General features: G+C 37.8%; 1 protein-coding gene across 5 annotated transcripts in view; it reads left to right on the top strand.

Annotated features, from left to right (window-relative positions):
- The window catches only part of PDHX (pyruvate dehydrogenase complex component X), a 52,416-nt gene that overhangs the window by 23,720 nt on the left and 11,398 nt on the right, over positions 1–17,298 (top strand). For all 5 annotated transcript variants that reach the window (XM_015887779.3, XM_088145783.1, XM_088145784.1 and 2 more), the window contains 4 exons: positions 4,250–4,430; positions 4,859–5,006; positions 11,855–11,913; positions 15,827–15,985. In XM_015887779.3, coding sequence (XP_015743265.1) covers positions 4,250–4,430; positions 4,859–5,006; positions 11,855–11,913; positions 15,827–15,985 — 547 coding nt within the window. The remainder of the gene's footprint in view (positions 1–4,249; positions 4,431–4,858; positions 5,007–11,854; positions 11,914–15,826; positions 15,986–17,298) is intronic.

Below are 17,298 nucleotides of genomic sequence, written 5' to 3'. Positions count from 1 at the left end.
CCAATACTTCTCTGCCCTTATCGCATCTGCAGAGTGCCGCCTGGCGGCCCTGTTTGGGATCACTAGATCCCTCCTTGGTAGAAGAGAGCTGGAGATTCATTTGCAGGGCCACATGGAGGAATTTTCAGAGCACCTCCAGGATAAAATCGTGCAGATTCGTTCCAAGTTGGACTCCGAGCGTGGTGCAGGGTCTGGGGAGATACCAGGGGATTGTTCTTGCCCAGTTATCTGGAAACGGTTTGATCCTGTTGTTCCTGAGGAAGTGGACAGGATCCTCCAGACTGTGAGGGCCACCACTTGTCATCTGGACCCATGTCCCTCCCGGGTGGTGAAAGCAGCTCGGGAGGTGACATGTGGTTGGATCCAGGTGATAGTTAATATATCCTTGCAGGAGGGAGTGTTTCCAGCACCCTTTAAAGAGGCATTGGTGCACCCCCTCCTCAAGAAGCCCTCCCTGGATCCTACAGTACTGGACAATTTTCGTCCAGTCTCCCACCTCCCCTTCTTGGGGAAGGTGGTTGAGAAAGTGGTGGCATCACAGTTCCAAAGGGTCCTGGAGGAAACGGATTATCTGGACCCTTATCAGTCAGGTTTCAGGCCCGGTTATGGAACGGAAACTGCATTGGTCACACTTATGGATGATCTCTGGCAGGAGCGGGATGGTGGAAGTGCGACCATCCTTGCTCTCCTTGATCTCTCAGCAGCTTTCGATACCGTCAACCACAGTATCCTGTTGGGACAGCTCAGGGATTTGGGGGTGGGTGGCACAGTTCTGTCCTGGTTTACCTCCTTTCTTCGGGGCCGGTCCCAGTCGGTGATGATAGGGAACAAGAGGTCCCATCCTCGGCCCCTCCTCTGTGGGGTGCCGCAGGGTTCGGTTCTCTCTCCACTCCTTTTCAACATCTACATGAAACTGCTGGGTGAGATCATCCATCATCATGGGATGAGGTATCATCAGTATGCTGATGATACTCAATTATATATCTCCATCCCTGGTGAGGTAAGTGATGCCGTGACTGCCCTCTCACAGTGCCTGGAGGCTGTGAGGGACTGGATGGGGAACAACAGGCTCCAGCTGAACCCTGGTAAGACGGAGTGGCTGTGGGTTAATGGCTCCCCTGTATCCGGGATGTTGTCATCGTTGGTGCTGGATGGGGTAGCACTGCCCCAGAGAGACCCAGTGCATAATTTGGGGGTTCTCCTGGACTCATGGCTCCTGCTCAAAGAGCAGGTGGCAGCCGCGGCCAGGAGGGCTTTTGCACAGCTTCGGGTTGTGCACCAGTTACGCCCCTTCGTGGATTGGGATGCCCTTCGAACGGTCACTCATGCCCTTGTTATCTCCCAGATAGACTACTGCAATGCGCTCTACATGGGGCTACCCTTGAAGAGTATCTGGAAGCTTCAGCTGGTCCAGAATGCAGCCGTGTGAGCTATTTTTGGGGTCCGAAGAAGGACCCATATAATGCCTTTGCTCCATGAGCTGCATTGGGTACCAGTTTGCTTCCGGGTCCAATTCAAGGTGTTGGTTATCACCTCTACATGGCATGGGGCCAGGCTACCTGAGGGACTGCCTCGCCCCCACGATTTCAACCTGTCCCACCCCGATCTCACAGAGGGGGCATGCTCCAGAATCCCTCGGCAAAAGAACTCCGACTAATGGGGTCCAGAAGGCGGGCCTTCTCTGCTGTAGCCCCCGCCCTTTGGAACATCTTGCCCCCAGAGGTGAGACAGGCCCCCTCACTCCTGGCCTTTCGGAGGGATTTGAACACCTGGCTTTGCCATCTGGCCTGGGGCGGGGAGGGAGGTTGTCAGAAATGGGGTTGGCTAACCCCCTAGAGGCCTAGTGTGGCTTCGATCAGCTTCTTGGATTGATTGATTGATTGATTGATTGATTGATTGATTGATTGATTTTCTTCTTTCCATCTGTGTAGATGTGTTCATCTTTTTATAAATTTTCATTATGTATTTATTGTTTTAACTTGATGTAAACCACCCAGAGTCCCCCATTGTGGGGAGATGGGCAGGGATAAGTCTATGTATAAATAAAATAAATAAATAAATTTCCTCCTCATAATTAGCTGTGTGACAGAGGGAGGCTACAGTACTGCCAATGCTACCTGTCCCCAGACTGCTTATGGCAGTTGTTGCACTCAAACCAAATTCTTAGGAGGAATGTGGTTCACTGCCTCAAAAAGTTAAGAGCTTGACCTGTGTCTATTGCCAAAGTCAGAATTTGGAAGCTACTGGGAACCATGTAGCAGCCCCCTTTTTTAGTAGTTTTAGGAATTTAGAACTCCATCCTAGACATTTTTGTGCCAGAAGTAGATAGTGAAAAGATAGGCTTCTTACCAGTGTGCCAGCCTTATTTTGTGGCTATACAGACTTCCAAATTTATAAATCAAATAATTTAAATATCTAGTTCTAGATAGTAGAACTGGTTTCACATATCACGCTGAGTAAATACCAAGTTACCCACATTATGCCTTAGTGTTACGTAAGAATCCAATTTATGAGTTCGTCCAGTCTAAACTGGTTACCCTTAATGGGATAATTTAAAGTGTGATTTGATTTTCACAAATATTTCCTTAGGACCTAAGTGCAACAAATGTAGCCTGGGTCTTCCCCATTCTTTCAGAACTCAAAAATTCATCAGTAATTTACCATTACCTTTCCAAATCCTACCAAGACCAAGTGGCCATGGGTGTTTGGGCTACCCAGATCTGGAGATATTCCGTCTTTGATCTTGGATGGGGTTGCACTTCCCCCTTCAAGGTTGGTGTGCAGTCTGGGGATACTCCTGGATTCGCAGCTTCTGCTTTAAGAGCAGGTGGCAGCTGTGGTCAGGAAGGCCTTTGTCCAACTTCATCTGGTGCACCAGTTGCGCCCTTTCCTAGATCAGGGGGACTTTTAGACAATCTCTCATGCCCTAATCACCTCATGGTTTGACTACTGCTTTACATGGGGTTGCCCTTGAAGACCACCTGGAAGCTTCAACTGGTCCATAATGCAGTGGTGCAAGTAGTGATGTGTATTCCTTGGTATGCCATGTAACACCTCTTTGCAAGCTACACTGCTTTCCAGTTTGTTTCTGGGTGTGATTCAAGATGCTAGTTGCTACCTAAAAAGCCCCTCAAGGCATAGGGCCTGGTTACTTGTGAGACTGCCTGTCTTCCCTAGTATCTGCCTGGCCAATTTGATCTTGCAGGATTGGCAGACTCCAGGTTCCTTCGATTAAACAATACCATCTTTTGGGACCCCAAAAGCATGCCTTCTCTATAGCAGTGCCTGCCCTCTGGAACAAGGTTCGCTCCGAAATCCAGATGGCCCACACTCTGCTGTTGTTTAGAAGAGCCATGAAGACGTGGCTCTTCACGCAGGCCTTTGGTGAGGGAGAGGGAGACCCCTCACTTCATTCCATCCAGTCTGTCATTCTTGCACTCTTTAATTGTTTTATTGTAATTTCTTTGTTAGCTGCCCAGAGTCATTGGGAGTTGGGCGGCATACAAGTTTTTGTTGTTGTTATTAACTTTTGTATCTTCTAAGTGGTATGCCTTTGAGCTACATAGTACCAGTTTGAAAAGCTGGAGTTAGTACTATCATAGGTATAATTGTAATACACAAGAGGCAATTAACTCTTCAGTTCAAAGTATAGCATGATGAAATGTCATTGAGATCCTGAGAGCTATGCCATATTTTCAACTTTTATTTTGCTGGACTGCACCATAAACCCAGTTCATATTCTTATTTCAGATATGGTGAAGTCTGCAGTCTATGACTTTGTACTGTGTTGGGAGTGGACTTAAAATAGTCCTGACAGGGAAACCTTGGCATTTCATATACTGTACAAGCTTTTCAAAGTGAAATAGTATCCTGGAGTTCAGTGTTTTTCAAACTTGGCAACTTTAAAATGTGTGGACTTCAACTCCCAGAATTCCCCAACCAGCATGTTAGCTGGGAAATTCTGTGAGCTGAAGTCCACACATCTTAAGGTTACCAAGTCTGAAAAACACTGCTGTAGTAATTACCGAACGGTATAGTGTAGAACTTAAATTTGTTGTCCTGTAAACGAATGCTTAATAATGGTGGTGTAAATGCACATAAGTTGCCTGGTAGATAATCCCCAATTGCTTAACATTGATTTTGGGGTAGATCTTTGTTTTGCTTTGCAGACAGTGTTTTATAGATTTATTTGCATTTCATTAGATTTGAAATGTCTTAAACCTTTCCACATTTGTCTTTGAATTGACAGGGATGCCCTCAAGCTTTTAGAGCAGAAACAGAAGCAAAAGCCTATAGAAGCAAAGCCTGTGGTTTCTTCACTTCCCCCACACCAAGCTGGAATGCCTTTATCTGCACCATCAACAAGCGTGCCCAGCGCTTCACGTCTTCCAGTTCCCCCTGTCTCTGTGCCAGGCCGGCCATCTTCCATGGTATTAACTGTTTAAGATTTATAGATACGCTAAAATCACTGCATCACATTAGATAAAAATAAGCGATAGGGTTATACCAGAAGGGTTTTAGAATTCAGTTTAGAGGGTTTTCTTTAAATAACTATTTGTTTTTATTTATTTATGCAACTTACAGGCCACACCAATCTGTTATGATTCTGGGTGGACTTCAGTAGGAACTGTAATAGACATTTATACATGCCTTGTAGTTTACGCCTACATAGAACATTCATTTTGGTTTAAGAAAGCTATAATTGGCAACACAGTTATTTAGAAAACATTATATATTAAAGCTCAGTTTTTTCCACCACTAAATTTTATGGTTTAAAGGATGTCCTTTATTGTTATGACCCTATTTCATTGAACTCATCTTTCTTCCTTTAATTTAATAAATGTGTTTTTATTGCAAGAGCCCATTCACTGAAGTCCCTGCTAGCAACATTAGAAGAGTTATTGCTAAGAAACTAACAGAATCAAAAAACACTGTACCTCATGCGTATGCATCAGCTGATTGTGACCTTGGTGCTATACTAAATCTGAGGCAAGAGCTGGCAAAAGGTAAAACTCTTTCCTATGTTTTAAAAACAACTATTGAATTCTGATCTGTCTGCTTACCTGTTCTGCATTTACTGCAGGGGCTTCTCAAGCTATTCTCCTGTTCTGAAAAGAAATAAAATGCCTGTCAAAATTCTGCCTTTGATCTTACGTGTAGTTGAGTATTTTAGTTTGCATGTGTGACATCTCTTGCAGTCCAACATCTAACATGGATATTTGTTAATTTGGTTTTGATGACCACTGTCCTGATGTTATTCTCATAGGCAGAGGATTTCTATTTAATGCTTTTTTTTTTTTTGCTTAAGAGTTAAGCAATTGTCATACACCTACCCACAAAACGAATCTGCAAATTCCACTATCAACCTATTCACTTGAATGGTTTTATGTTTTGAATGAAGCATTTCAAGGTTACCACTTAATTAGCAGCCTTAGGAGGTACAGAGGGCAAATTCTTTCATTAGAATTCTAAACAGGTACGATTATTCAAATGATGATAATGTTTTTCCACTTCAGCCATCCCTTGCGAGCTTTATGTTTGTTGTGAACACATTTTACTGCAACTGACAATGAGGGTGGGGAGACAGAATTCCACCTTTCAGTTTGCCAACAAGAGATTTCTATCGCTGCTTATTGCTTTGCATAGAGTTTGAATGCGTGGCATATTTTTTCTTATTGCTGGTAAGCTATAGATCATTACAGCAATTTGGAAGAAAGTTTAGATAGCAAAGTTCAGTACTAATTGTTGGCTATATTTTTCTAGAATTTATCTTTTTCCTTAAACATGTGTGGAAAAGTTCATACATAATGAACTTGCATGTACAATGTTTTAAAGAACAGTAACTGCTCTAGACAGAATCACTTATTTGGAGGTATTTTAACTGGTTTTAAAATACTGTTTCTTAAATTTAGAACTATGGAAACCACAGACTGTCCACTGTTTACATAACAGTTAGCTCTTTTTCTTTCTGTGTCAGCATTCTTTGCCTAAGTATGATAGGCATACATAGAAGATAAAAGGTGATTATCATTGATTAGGATGTACTGCAGGTATTGTTGTGTATATTTACTTTTTAAAAAATATATTTTTCTTTGTACTACAGATTTGCTATCAAGTCATGTCTCAAAATACTTTAAAAAGTTCCCTTGGTTTCAAAAGTATTTTACCATGATGATCTGGTATTTAAAAAAGAGACTTTGTTTAAACCTACTTTCTTATATTTGTAATGGATGGCATGAGCGGGGAAGATTCTGGAATGGAACTTCAAGGTTGTCTGGAAGGGGGAGAGACATTCCAGGGCAAGCACCTCCTCAGCCCACAACAAGAGTGTGGGAAGATGAAGAGGATGAGGCTGGCCCCGCCCTAGAGTTTCACGGCGTTTATCCACTAGTTGCTATAGCATAGGTTTAGTCTGGCAAGATTCTGTCTGTTAGGTGTGAGCTAATAAAGGAACTGAACTGTATTGGATTGCCTCGTTGTTGTTCTTGGGCTGAACCTGACATATTGGACTAATTAACAACAACAAAAGGAGAATAAAAACAATATCGACAATATAATATAATGCAAAACCAAAAAAAAAAAAGGGCTAAGCAATTGTGTTATAAAGAGAACATTCAAAATGTTCACTATATTGCTCAAAAACAGTTTCTTTGCTTCTTCCAAAGGTTGACAACCAGCAATCCACAGCTGTAATTCACATGTTGATATTTCCTTCCAGTATTCTGTAATTCATTTATCTAGCCCCTATGCCCCAAATATATACCTTGAAATCTTGGTAATTTCCAAACACTGGGGAGAGCCAAGAAGAATGTACACCTCTTTAATGCACAGCTGTCATCCAAAGTCATATTCACAACTGAATTAGTTTAAATCCAAAATGTGATAATAATGGGATAAGTCCAAATCCTATCAGTTAATATTCCAACTCACGAGTTTCATCTTAGCAAGGCAGTTGCTACCTTATTAATTATTCTCTATATTTTTATTGTTGTATTAACTTCATTTAAGATCATAGTGAATTGAATATCATATTATTTAAAACAACCCTCCACTGGTTTCTCTGGACAGGAAATTCACACTCATTCATTGGATGAAGTGAATTGTGGCTCACAAAAGCTTGTGCCTTTTAATAAAATTTCTTAGTTGGAAAAGGTGCTGCCAGACTCCTTCTGATAGGTTGCATTAGTAACTACGGTAGTAAATTGCCCAGAGTCAGTTTGGAGTCAGGTGGGAAAATCAAATCAAATAATATCAATTTCATCGACTTCCTATTAAAAGAAAGGCTGTTGACTTAGGAATCATGATTGATTTTTCCATGACCTCCATCCACTATGAAATTTCCACAAGTAGCAATAACATTTGGACCTCATAGATATATTGTATAACAAATGCTTGAGCTGAATAAAATGCCAGGAAGCACTCTGCTGTAAAACAGATTTATTTTTTCATTCTTCAAAAGTTTTTTTAAAGGCCCAGGTGATCTAAAATAATAGTACTATGAAAGGCCCGGTTTACCCAAAAGACAGATTTGCCTGTTTTTTTAAAAATGGGACAATCCCACAATATAAGTTTTTAATGGGTGGAAGGATCAAAATTATATATGTGATCCAATTTTTTAAAAATATCTTGTAGTATGGGTATTAAAGCTGATCCCCATAGAATCAGAGGGGATTTGTTAGGATCAAATAGCCCAGATCAGCTGGGCTATTTGTTAGGATTTCACTGTGGCCAAATAACAAGTCTTTCACTGAGCCCAAAGAGGAGATGAATAAGTAAGTTCTTGATTCCATTTAGTGATCAAAGCTTGGATAAATAAACCTGAAAGTGTGAGAAGTTACAGCCACCTTTCCCAATAGATAATTGTAAATTTCACAGTGAAAAGCATACGGGGTATCCTTGCCAAAGAAAGTAACCAGTGTCCTATAAATTAATTTAAAATAATGTGATAGAATAAATGTAGAAAACATCTCAAAACATAATCACAATTACCTTAGCCCAAATATTAAAAAATATTCTAGACTATCTGTCTAGATCTTTTATTTTCATCAACTTGGAGGACACGGTCAAATCAGTTGAGAAACTTTCTTATTTTAAAATGTAAACCAAGGAGTCAGAATATAACCTAAAATTCCAGTTTTTATGCTTGACAAAATTATTGCTATGAGCCATAGGATCCAGTCTGATTTATTGCAATTTATAGAATAACTGAACAGAATACAGAACTCATGTATTAATGAGGAGCTAAACCACCACTTTCTATACCTGTCTATAAACTATAACATATCTGCATGTAGTAGAATCTAATTCTCCTATCCTCCTACTGTAATTCCACTAAGGTTTTCAGCTTTCAAACAGTAACAAGTAAAAGAGAAAAAGGAAAAAAATATGAACAATCTAGGCATATCAACTATTTATCAGGCATTAAACAATATATTAAACTTTCAGATGAAAAAAAAATATTGTAAAGTATCATTAATTGGTGGCTGGGAAAGGTACCAGCTTTATTTTGGTCTGCCTTATCTGTTTGTTGTATATGGTTTGGATCACGTGTTTGACTGTGTGATAGATCATAGCCAGCTCCATTGATCTGTTAAAGGGACCATTAACATTACCAGTCACCAACACATTGATTGATCACAGGAGACCTTCAGTCACCAACCAATCCCTAAGTTCAAATCTTATGCAGACTAGAAATACAGCCAGGCAGTTCCCTTCTGAATTGTTGCACCGAAGAAGCCTCACTGGGATATGGGGTGAAACATCTGCAAAAAATTGATCAATATCTCAGCACTGATCTCCCAAAGCCCAGAGAACCCAACCACAAGATGTATAGAGTTTTAATTGAATTGACAATTTCTGGAATTTAAAATAGGGATAGGATTCAGTCTTTGATGTGAAGTATTGTGAAGTATTAATGTATTTGAATCTCAGCCATTATAATCAACAAAATTCATTATACTGAATGGTTGACTTCTGTATATTCAGATACTAACCTCTTTTAAATTATTGTGGTTGCAACATCATTTTAGATGCTAAGGGTTGCTGTAGTGAAGAGGTAAATTATAACAATATAAAGTTAACAATAAAAAATGCCACATGCTATAAAACAATTCTGTAATATAGAGAAATGGATCAGTGACTGATCTCTATTCAGCTGAAGAGATTTATTACTGTCTCAAAATTCAGAACTACCAAGAATCTTCAAGCTGAACTATTAACCAGGAAGAAATGGTTTTATGATGGTTAAATCTTTTAGACTTTGCAGCTGTGCAGTTAACTTCCTTCCTACACTCTGTTATTGTTAACCTGATTTCAGGATTTGTCAATGATTTTATCTCATTTAAATGAGATGTCACATACTTATGACTGAACAGATATAAAACAATCATTTTGATTGTTCCACTTCATGCATGACAGAATTTATAGTGCTTCTTTTGGAGCTTATTTTCAGACTTAATAATAGATTTGGGAATAATGGTAGATTGATGCATAAAAGTTATAAATTGTTTTTCATTCACTGATTACTTGCTTTGTTTCTGTCAGCCTTACGAGGTAGATTAGCCAGGAAACACAACCAGTTGAGCTAACTATACTTTACTGTAAAGCTACATTAACAGAATGTTGCAAGTCTGAAAGTACAGTTCTCCCCTCATCTCCTTTACAGCCTGAGAAACTAGGGAGGGTCCCTTCTGAGCCTCCTGCTCTGCCCACTATGCAGCTACGGGCTATGCTGTCTCTTATCTGACCGTTCCCTCGGCAGCATCTTTTTGCCCAGGCTCCCAAGGTCTTTCCCACATACCATTACAGTTTCTCTTATTAAAATTATGAATTATAATAATTTATGAATGAGAGTATGAATCATATCCTGCGCTGATTTATTTTTACTAAAAATAACAACTTCAGCTTCAGTTAAGTAGATCTGTACACAGTATAGTTCTATTAATTTATGTTCAATTAAGTATAATTATTATGTTTCATTCTTTGCTGTTACATAATCATGTTTGCACATCAGCTGCGTTTCAGTATGTAACATTCAAAGGGATTTTATGTTCTATTTGGTAGAACTCTTTTTGCTTCCAGTTATATTTTATTGACACACAACACACTCACACATGTATGTATGTATGTATATAGATTTTCATTTCATCATTACAGCAATGATGTTCAAAACAAACATGAGTTAAGCTATTATAATAACTTTGAAGACTTTGAAGTATAGCTTAACTCATGTTTGTTTTGAACATCATTATTGTAAAGATCCTGAGAATCATTGATTATGTGAGGGTTGAAATGAGACCCAAGGTTACTCAGACCAGAGATGGCAGTTATGGGCTGATGAACTTCAAGCCACCAATCAGCACCAATTAATTCATGAGAAGAGCAAGAGCATAAAGTTTCAAGTTTCAACTAATGTGGCTGTAGGAGTCACTTGAACCAAATCATGGGCAGTGTGGGCAATCAGCTGTTTTGTATAGCTTTATTCTTGTCTGCAAAAAAGATTCTTCTTTATCTGAGCCATGACTCTGAGATGTCTTCCAGATCTAGCCTAGAAGCCAAGCTAAGCCTTGAAATGCCAAGAGATCTGTGATTTTTTTGGGTGATCCTGGCCAACAAGTCTGACAGCTTGATTGCCCGCTCATTATTTCCACTGTTATTTTGCAAATAGCAAATGGGGATTAATACAACAGTTACTGATGCGGCAGCTTTACTGCCCACCAGTTAAGCTGGCATTGCCTTATCTAATATCGGAACCAAGAGGTCACCCAGATAGACCAGTTAGTCCTTGCGATGAACGAACTTGATTCAGCACTTGGGAGAGAGTTAGCCACCACAGCCAGGCCCTCTCCTAAGGAAACTGCAAAATGAGGAAAATGCAAAACATCTTCATCCTCCTATTGATTCAAGCCAGCCTAAATTTGGACAACTTTGGCAATTTGTGGAACAGATAATAGCTGATTCTGAGGAATTATTATGGCCTTACATTAAAATAGTTAAGATTGATTCTTGGAGGCTTGACATGTTGATAACGATGGCATGAAGAAACATAATTTGAAATGAAGTAGATAATTTATAAATTCCACAAAAATATAAATTGACATGGATGTGATTTTGTATTTAACAGACGTTCAGAGAGAATGGATCCCTCTGCTCTTGAATAGTCCATTAGATCAAGGTTTTACTCTATATGGCTTAATTCTGAAATGAAATTTTCTATTGCTTGGACAATCTCACAGGGATTGCTTGGTCCTTGCAGGGGAAAATACCAGGTAATTCTAGAGCTATCAAGTAGAGTGGAAAGTAGAAAAATATCATTGAAGGAGTTGATGACAAGCTCCTTCTGTATTGTTCCTAGGTGTAAAAAATAGAGGGGATGGGCTTGACAGAGGGAAGATCCATTACCAAGGCAAATAACAGATAAATAAGGATTAAGCCCATAAAAGGTAGAGATTAACAAAAATGCCTAAGGCAGGCACCTCCCTAATTCACATGAAGACAAAAGAGGGAAAAGGGGAAGCACATTCAGGCTTGCAAGTTTGTGTTGTTATAGCTATTGTAATAAAAGTAGTTTTAGCCCTATATGATGTCTGTTTCCTGATCTGGTCACCTTGTAGGGCTGATACCAGGAAAATTGCATAGGCAAGTTCATGAAATCATGAAGAGTGAGGCTTAGCCCCAAAGGAAACTTGTGCTATGGCACAAATAAGTTTTGAACTTCAAATTTGTGGTACTGTGAAAATTAATGCTACTATGAAAATAAATGATTGAAATGTTTTGACCATATGATTTTCCATGTCTGGAATGCTAGTTCTCCTATTAATCTTTGCCTCGTAATTTATCTATCTCTTTCCCACAGATGATGTTAAAGTATCCATAAATGACTTTATTATCAAGGCAACTGCAGTTACCCTGAAAGTAAGTAGTCCGTCCTGCAAAATGTACCGTCACACCCTGTTCCTGCCTCCTCAATGATTTCTTAAATCTGTATTTTTCTGGGACCATGTTCCAGACCAGGAAAAGATGTTTTTTTAAGGTGCTACTAACAGGTCAGTGAATGCTTTCAAGCCAGATACAAAGTACCCTTAAACAACTCCTGCCTTGGAGAAAAGTTGCAAAAAAATGTGCTAAATGACTACATCTAGTCACAGAGCTTTTCTTTTTTGTGTATTTACCATTACATAGGAGGTTTAAGCACCCTGATTTCAACATTCTTTTATAAAATGTCATGAGATTTGGCAGTGATGAGATTATTGTTGTAGTTCCTCTTATTAAATATAATGGATCATGGGCACTGATATTGGGGGTGTTTGGCACCATGTTATCTTTTCTACCATGTACTTCAAGTAATGGCAAATTTAAACCAAATATATTTATCATTTTATTGCTTTTCAACTACTGTATTGTATATATATAGCTATATAGGTTTATAGCCTCCAGTTCAGTGAATGTTATTTCTGTTGATATCTCCCTAGAAATAGAAACAAATATTCCTTCCAAAATTTTATTTTAATTTCAGCTAATATTCTGATATTTCCAAGCCATTACATCTAAACTTAGTATTTAGTCTATAATGTATTTGCTTGATACTCACTTATATCTAAGCTCACTACAAGATGCAATCCGTTTAGTTGGTCTTTATGAAGAAACAGGCAAAATCCTTAAATAAAAGGATCTGTTTCCATAAGTATAATAGAGAAAACTAAATACTAACCTTCCACTAATTCCTTCTACTGCTATTTCTTTCTAACCCATCATTGATATTGGTTCCTATAATATGTTTAGAATTACATTATAACACAAAATAAAAAATGTATTTAGTTGTTATTAATAAGGTTGTACTTTGTTACCACATGGTGCTAATTCTAGCTCGATGAAGTTTTATGTTATACCATGTTGTAGCAGGTAAAGTCATTCAGCAAAGGAAGTTGCTTTAGACTTTGTTGTCTTTAGTTTTCCCTTGTGTTCCCCTCTTCAGTCTAAATTCTATGAATTTTGGGGAGCTGCTTATTAATGACTTACCAAAGGACATGCTTTGTTTCTATTATTTAAATTTGGTTGGATGAAGGGGTGCATAAGTGAACCTCTCTCAGATATGCCCACCAAACATGATATGAGAGATGGAGAAAAGGATAGCCTTATTCTGTGGCTGTTGTTGAAAACCTATGATAGTCCTAATGATATTTTCCTCTGCCAAAAAACTGCCGCCTTGAATTGCCAGAAATGAACATAGAAGTGGTCTTAGACAAACAAGTATTGTCATGGATAATTATCTGAACCTGTAATTCCATAATCTCTGCAAAGGTCGGAGGAATGCTCTCTACCCTAATCTCTGTCTCTTATTATATCTCATCCTCTGTTTTAAATGCATATCTTGGTGCTGAAAATGTAGTTGAGATGTGAGCCACTTGTAGCCATAGGGTTACTTAGCATCATCCTGAATTTATGTGGTCCTTGATCTAATTTCAAAACATTTCTGCAAGCAGTTCAGGTCTTTGGTCCCTTTTCTGCTAGCCAGCTGTGTGAGAGAAGGGAAGAGAGCCAGAAGCAAACAAAAAAGAGCATTCAATGGATTAAAAGAGAGATGGCAAAAGGGAAAGTAGGTAGCTCCATCTAGATTTGACTCTGACCCCATCTACAGCTCAATTAGGCCCTGTCCATCATTGGCATGTGGCCCCCAATAGTTTACCTTTGAGCGAATCTGGGACTCAACAGAAAAAAGTTTCCCACTGATTAAAGTAAAATATTCTAAAATGTTTAATTGCTCTGTACTTGTTTTACGTGCAACTGGATATAGATTTGAATTCTTATGTGTGCAACACATGGATGGTTTCTGTGAAAGCTGTGTGAGTAAATGATAAAATGAATGGAATAGTCAGTATAGTTATTGGGAGCTTTTCCCTTCCATTCTCATCTTGCCCAATATAGTGCCAGAGGTTATTGATAGCCCTCTGTAGACTGAGGTGTGTGATGGTCAAAGAAATGGCTTTGGAATAAAAAAAAAATCATGTTTTTTAGATCATGCCAGATCACAAGTAGCTTTTAGAAGTCTATCAAATGTTGAAATCAAAAGGTTGAAACATTTTTTGTTGTAGTTTAATTATCCACAGAATAAAGTTTCTTTATTTACTCAATTTATACTCAACCTTTCTGCTTGGACAAGTACTCAAGATGGTTTATTAAAAAACACAGTACAAAATTGCATGGCCTTGTTAACGAAAATTATTGAAAAAACACTGCCTAGGCAGTTACTACTTTTCTTCAGAAGCTGAAGCAGAAGAAATTGTCATAAAGCTAAATACAGCTGTGCTTGAGAGTATATTATGTTAATCCAAATAAGACATGGGTTGCCAACATTGCAAATCTTAGCCATTACATACTTCCAGGGTTAAGTGCAGTTAGTGGTGGGAAGTATTCATGGTCTTTTTCTCAGGTGCTGTAAAGAAAAGGGCATAATCCTAATTGGCTAATTTGCTTTTCTAGAATAAGCCAAGGTGTATTTTACCCATATATGCAACTATGTATTAATTAATTTATTTACTAATCATCTTTCTGGATTAGACAATTTACATTGCAAAATATAAAAATCTGTGTCAACATATTAAGTTCATAAAGTATATAACGTCATAGCACATAAATTTAAGAATAAACAAGTTAAATCAACCCCAACAATCAACATTCTTACCAAGATCCATCTTAAATCTCAGACCAGGCTTGTCAATTGTTAAGATTTTCTCTCCTACCTGGATACAGTTTCCATTCCTTAATCCATAAGAATCTTTCAGTACCACTTGTCTTGAATTTTACCTTTTATATGGTTAGTAGAAAATACTACTTGTAAGTGCTAAGATATAAGTTATAATAATAAGATAAGATATAATGTTCCAACTTCAAACCTTTGAAGACTTTTCAAAGAGTCATGTGGGGGTTAGCTTGCTTTTTCCACTCAGCTACTCATAGATTGTGAAAATTAATTCTGAATATTGTGGGACACTTCTAAGCAGCATACATTATATGGTGTGAAAAATTGCAGCTGAAAAGAGAAATTGGCAGTGACAGTTTGTCAGTGCATACATTGGCATGATGAAGGCATGTGTGGCTCTCATTGAATCAGTGTGGGCTCACATTATTAGGAGAATACAACAAGTTGAATTAAAGAGTCAATATGCTATTTTTAAAATTAGCTTTCTACTTCTAATGAAAGCCCAGAATATTAAAGGGGAAAAAACCCTAAAGAAAACTTCAACCAAATGTTAAAATGTCAGAGTTGACTTTTGAAATTAAGGTTTCAGATTAGACAAATCTATTTGGTTCTCACTTCCATGCAGTGATGTGACTCCCCCCACTCCTTTTTAATTTTTTAATATTGATCTCTTTTTCTCTTCTCCTCCTGATTCAAATGGGAACAGAAATTCTATAAGTCTTCCATTATGTTTTTGGACAGAATGTCACAGTTCTTTACTAGCAAGGAATAAAATGAGAGTTGGCTTCCAACAAGTTTGAATTTTGTTAATAATGTTATAGTAATCCAGAAACTGCATAAGCCCATTTATCTTCTGGTTGCCTGCAGCTATAAAATGCCCATGTCCACAATTTGCATTCATGTTTTGTGACAAAATTGACATACCCTAATAAGATAAGTCTATTTTTAGGGTCACTTGGCCTTTTTTTTTTTTTTGCTATTATTAACTTTATCTTGCTTAAGGCAAATAATTTCCCATATGTTATTGCTTCTATCACCACAATTCTAAAAGGCTTTTTAAAACTTCATAATTGGTTTCACTGCTACTTTTTTAACAGCTGTGCCTCCTTCTGTTTCTGTTTCTTCCAGCAAATGCCAGATGTGAATGTGACCTGGAACGGAGAAGGCCCCCAGCTGCTGCAATCTATAGACATTTCTATAGTTATGGCAACAGACCAAGGTTTCATTACACCTATCATAAAGGATGCTGCAACCAAGGGAATTCAGGAAATTGCTGCTTCTGCAGAGGTGGGTATGCAGATACACCGTACTCTTTTAGACCAAAAATTGAATTATATGGTCCCTCAGAAAACATCCACAGTTCCTTTGATCATGTCTTTTCAGTTGGCTATAAGACATTTCTTTTCTTTTTTAAAAAAATATTTTTATTGATTTAAAAAAATGATAATAAAAATACAAACTAAACATAGAAAGGAAAAGAAAAATAAAGAGAGGATAGAAAGTACAAGGGATGAAAAAAAGGAAAGAATAAAGAGAAAAAAATAAGGAAAAGAGAAAAGAAATATTTAAAGAAATGACTTCCAATCTTCATCACAGGTACAAACAAACTCAGTAATTCTTCACCCTCTATAAGGATAATGCAAGTTCTTCCCATAACCCATCCCTTATCCATATACAAATCTATAAATCATGAATTTTCAGTCCTGGTGTCAGCAAAAAGTCCATAAAGGTCTTAGTCCAGAAACTTTTAGTCTATCAAAGTCCAGAATTTTATAGAACTATGTCTTATTTTAACCTTGGTCAAACAAACCAACTTTGTATCCTTCCTTTTGCTTCTAGGAATCTTTAATTAATTCAGATGTTGTTGTAGGATTTGATGTCTCTTCAATTTTTCTTTTTCCCATCTCAAAGACTTCTTCAAGGCTTTAGCAAACCTCTTTTGTAAATCCAGTAAGGAGTCATTACCGAAGTCATTCTCTTGGTTTATCATTTGTATTTCCACTTTAACTGTCTTATAATCCAGAGGTTTTTTTCTCTCCCAGTCTTTCAACAATTTCTTTATATTCTAATATTTCTGTATCAGATGAAGTTTGTTTCAGCTTTTTATCCTGTAGATCTTCTAAGGTACATTCTTTCACATCGGTCATGTCTTCTGTAACATCTTCTGGACATAGTCTATCCATAGAAGCAGACATCATTGCTAACATCATGGCTACTAGTTTGATAGCTACTAGATATTCCTCAAATATCTCCTGGAGTAGTTCAAATGTCATACAGTATCATTTTCTTTCATTTTGTCCCAATGCTGACCAAAGCCTGTCTCTCTCTTTTTTTCTTTTCGTGCCTGGAATCTTTATTCCACTCTAGTGTCCAATTTCTGGAATCATAAAGTCTCAAATTTCTGTTATGATTTAAGGTAGACTAAACAATTTAGTTCTCATGAAGGTGGTGTTTATTTATATAATTATTTCTATAATCTTATAATAAAACTAATATTCCAAATTGGTCTGAATCCTTAATTTGTTTGCAACTTTCTTGAATTAAAGTCTTATTTAGCTTTTTGCCATTTATTTCAAATTCTTTAAAATCTTAAAGTTATA

The sequence above is a fragment of the Python bivittatus genome, unplaced genomic scaffold, assembly GCF_059951505.1.
Source record: "Python bivittatus isolate LINGU-HERP-01145 unplaced genomic scaffold, Pbiv_v1 ctg000480_np1212, whole genome shotgun sequence".
NCBI lineage: Eukaryota > Metazoa > Chordata > Lepidosauria > Squamata > Pythonidae > Python > Python bivittatus.
The sequence above is the reverse complement of the archived record's forward strand: the minus strand, read 5'-3'. Positions and strand labels throughout refer to the sequence as shown.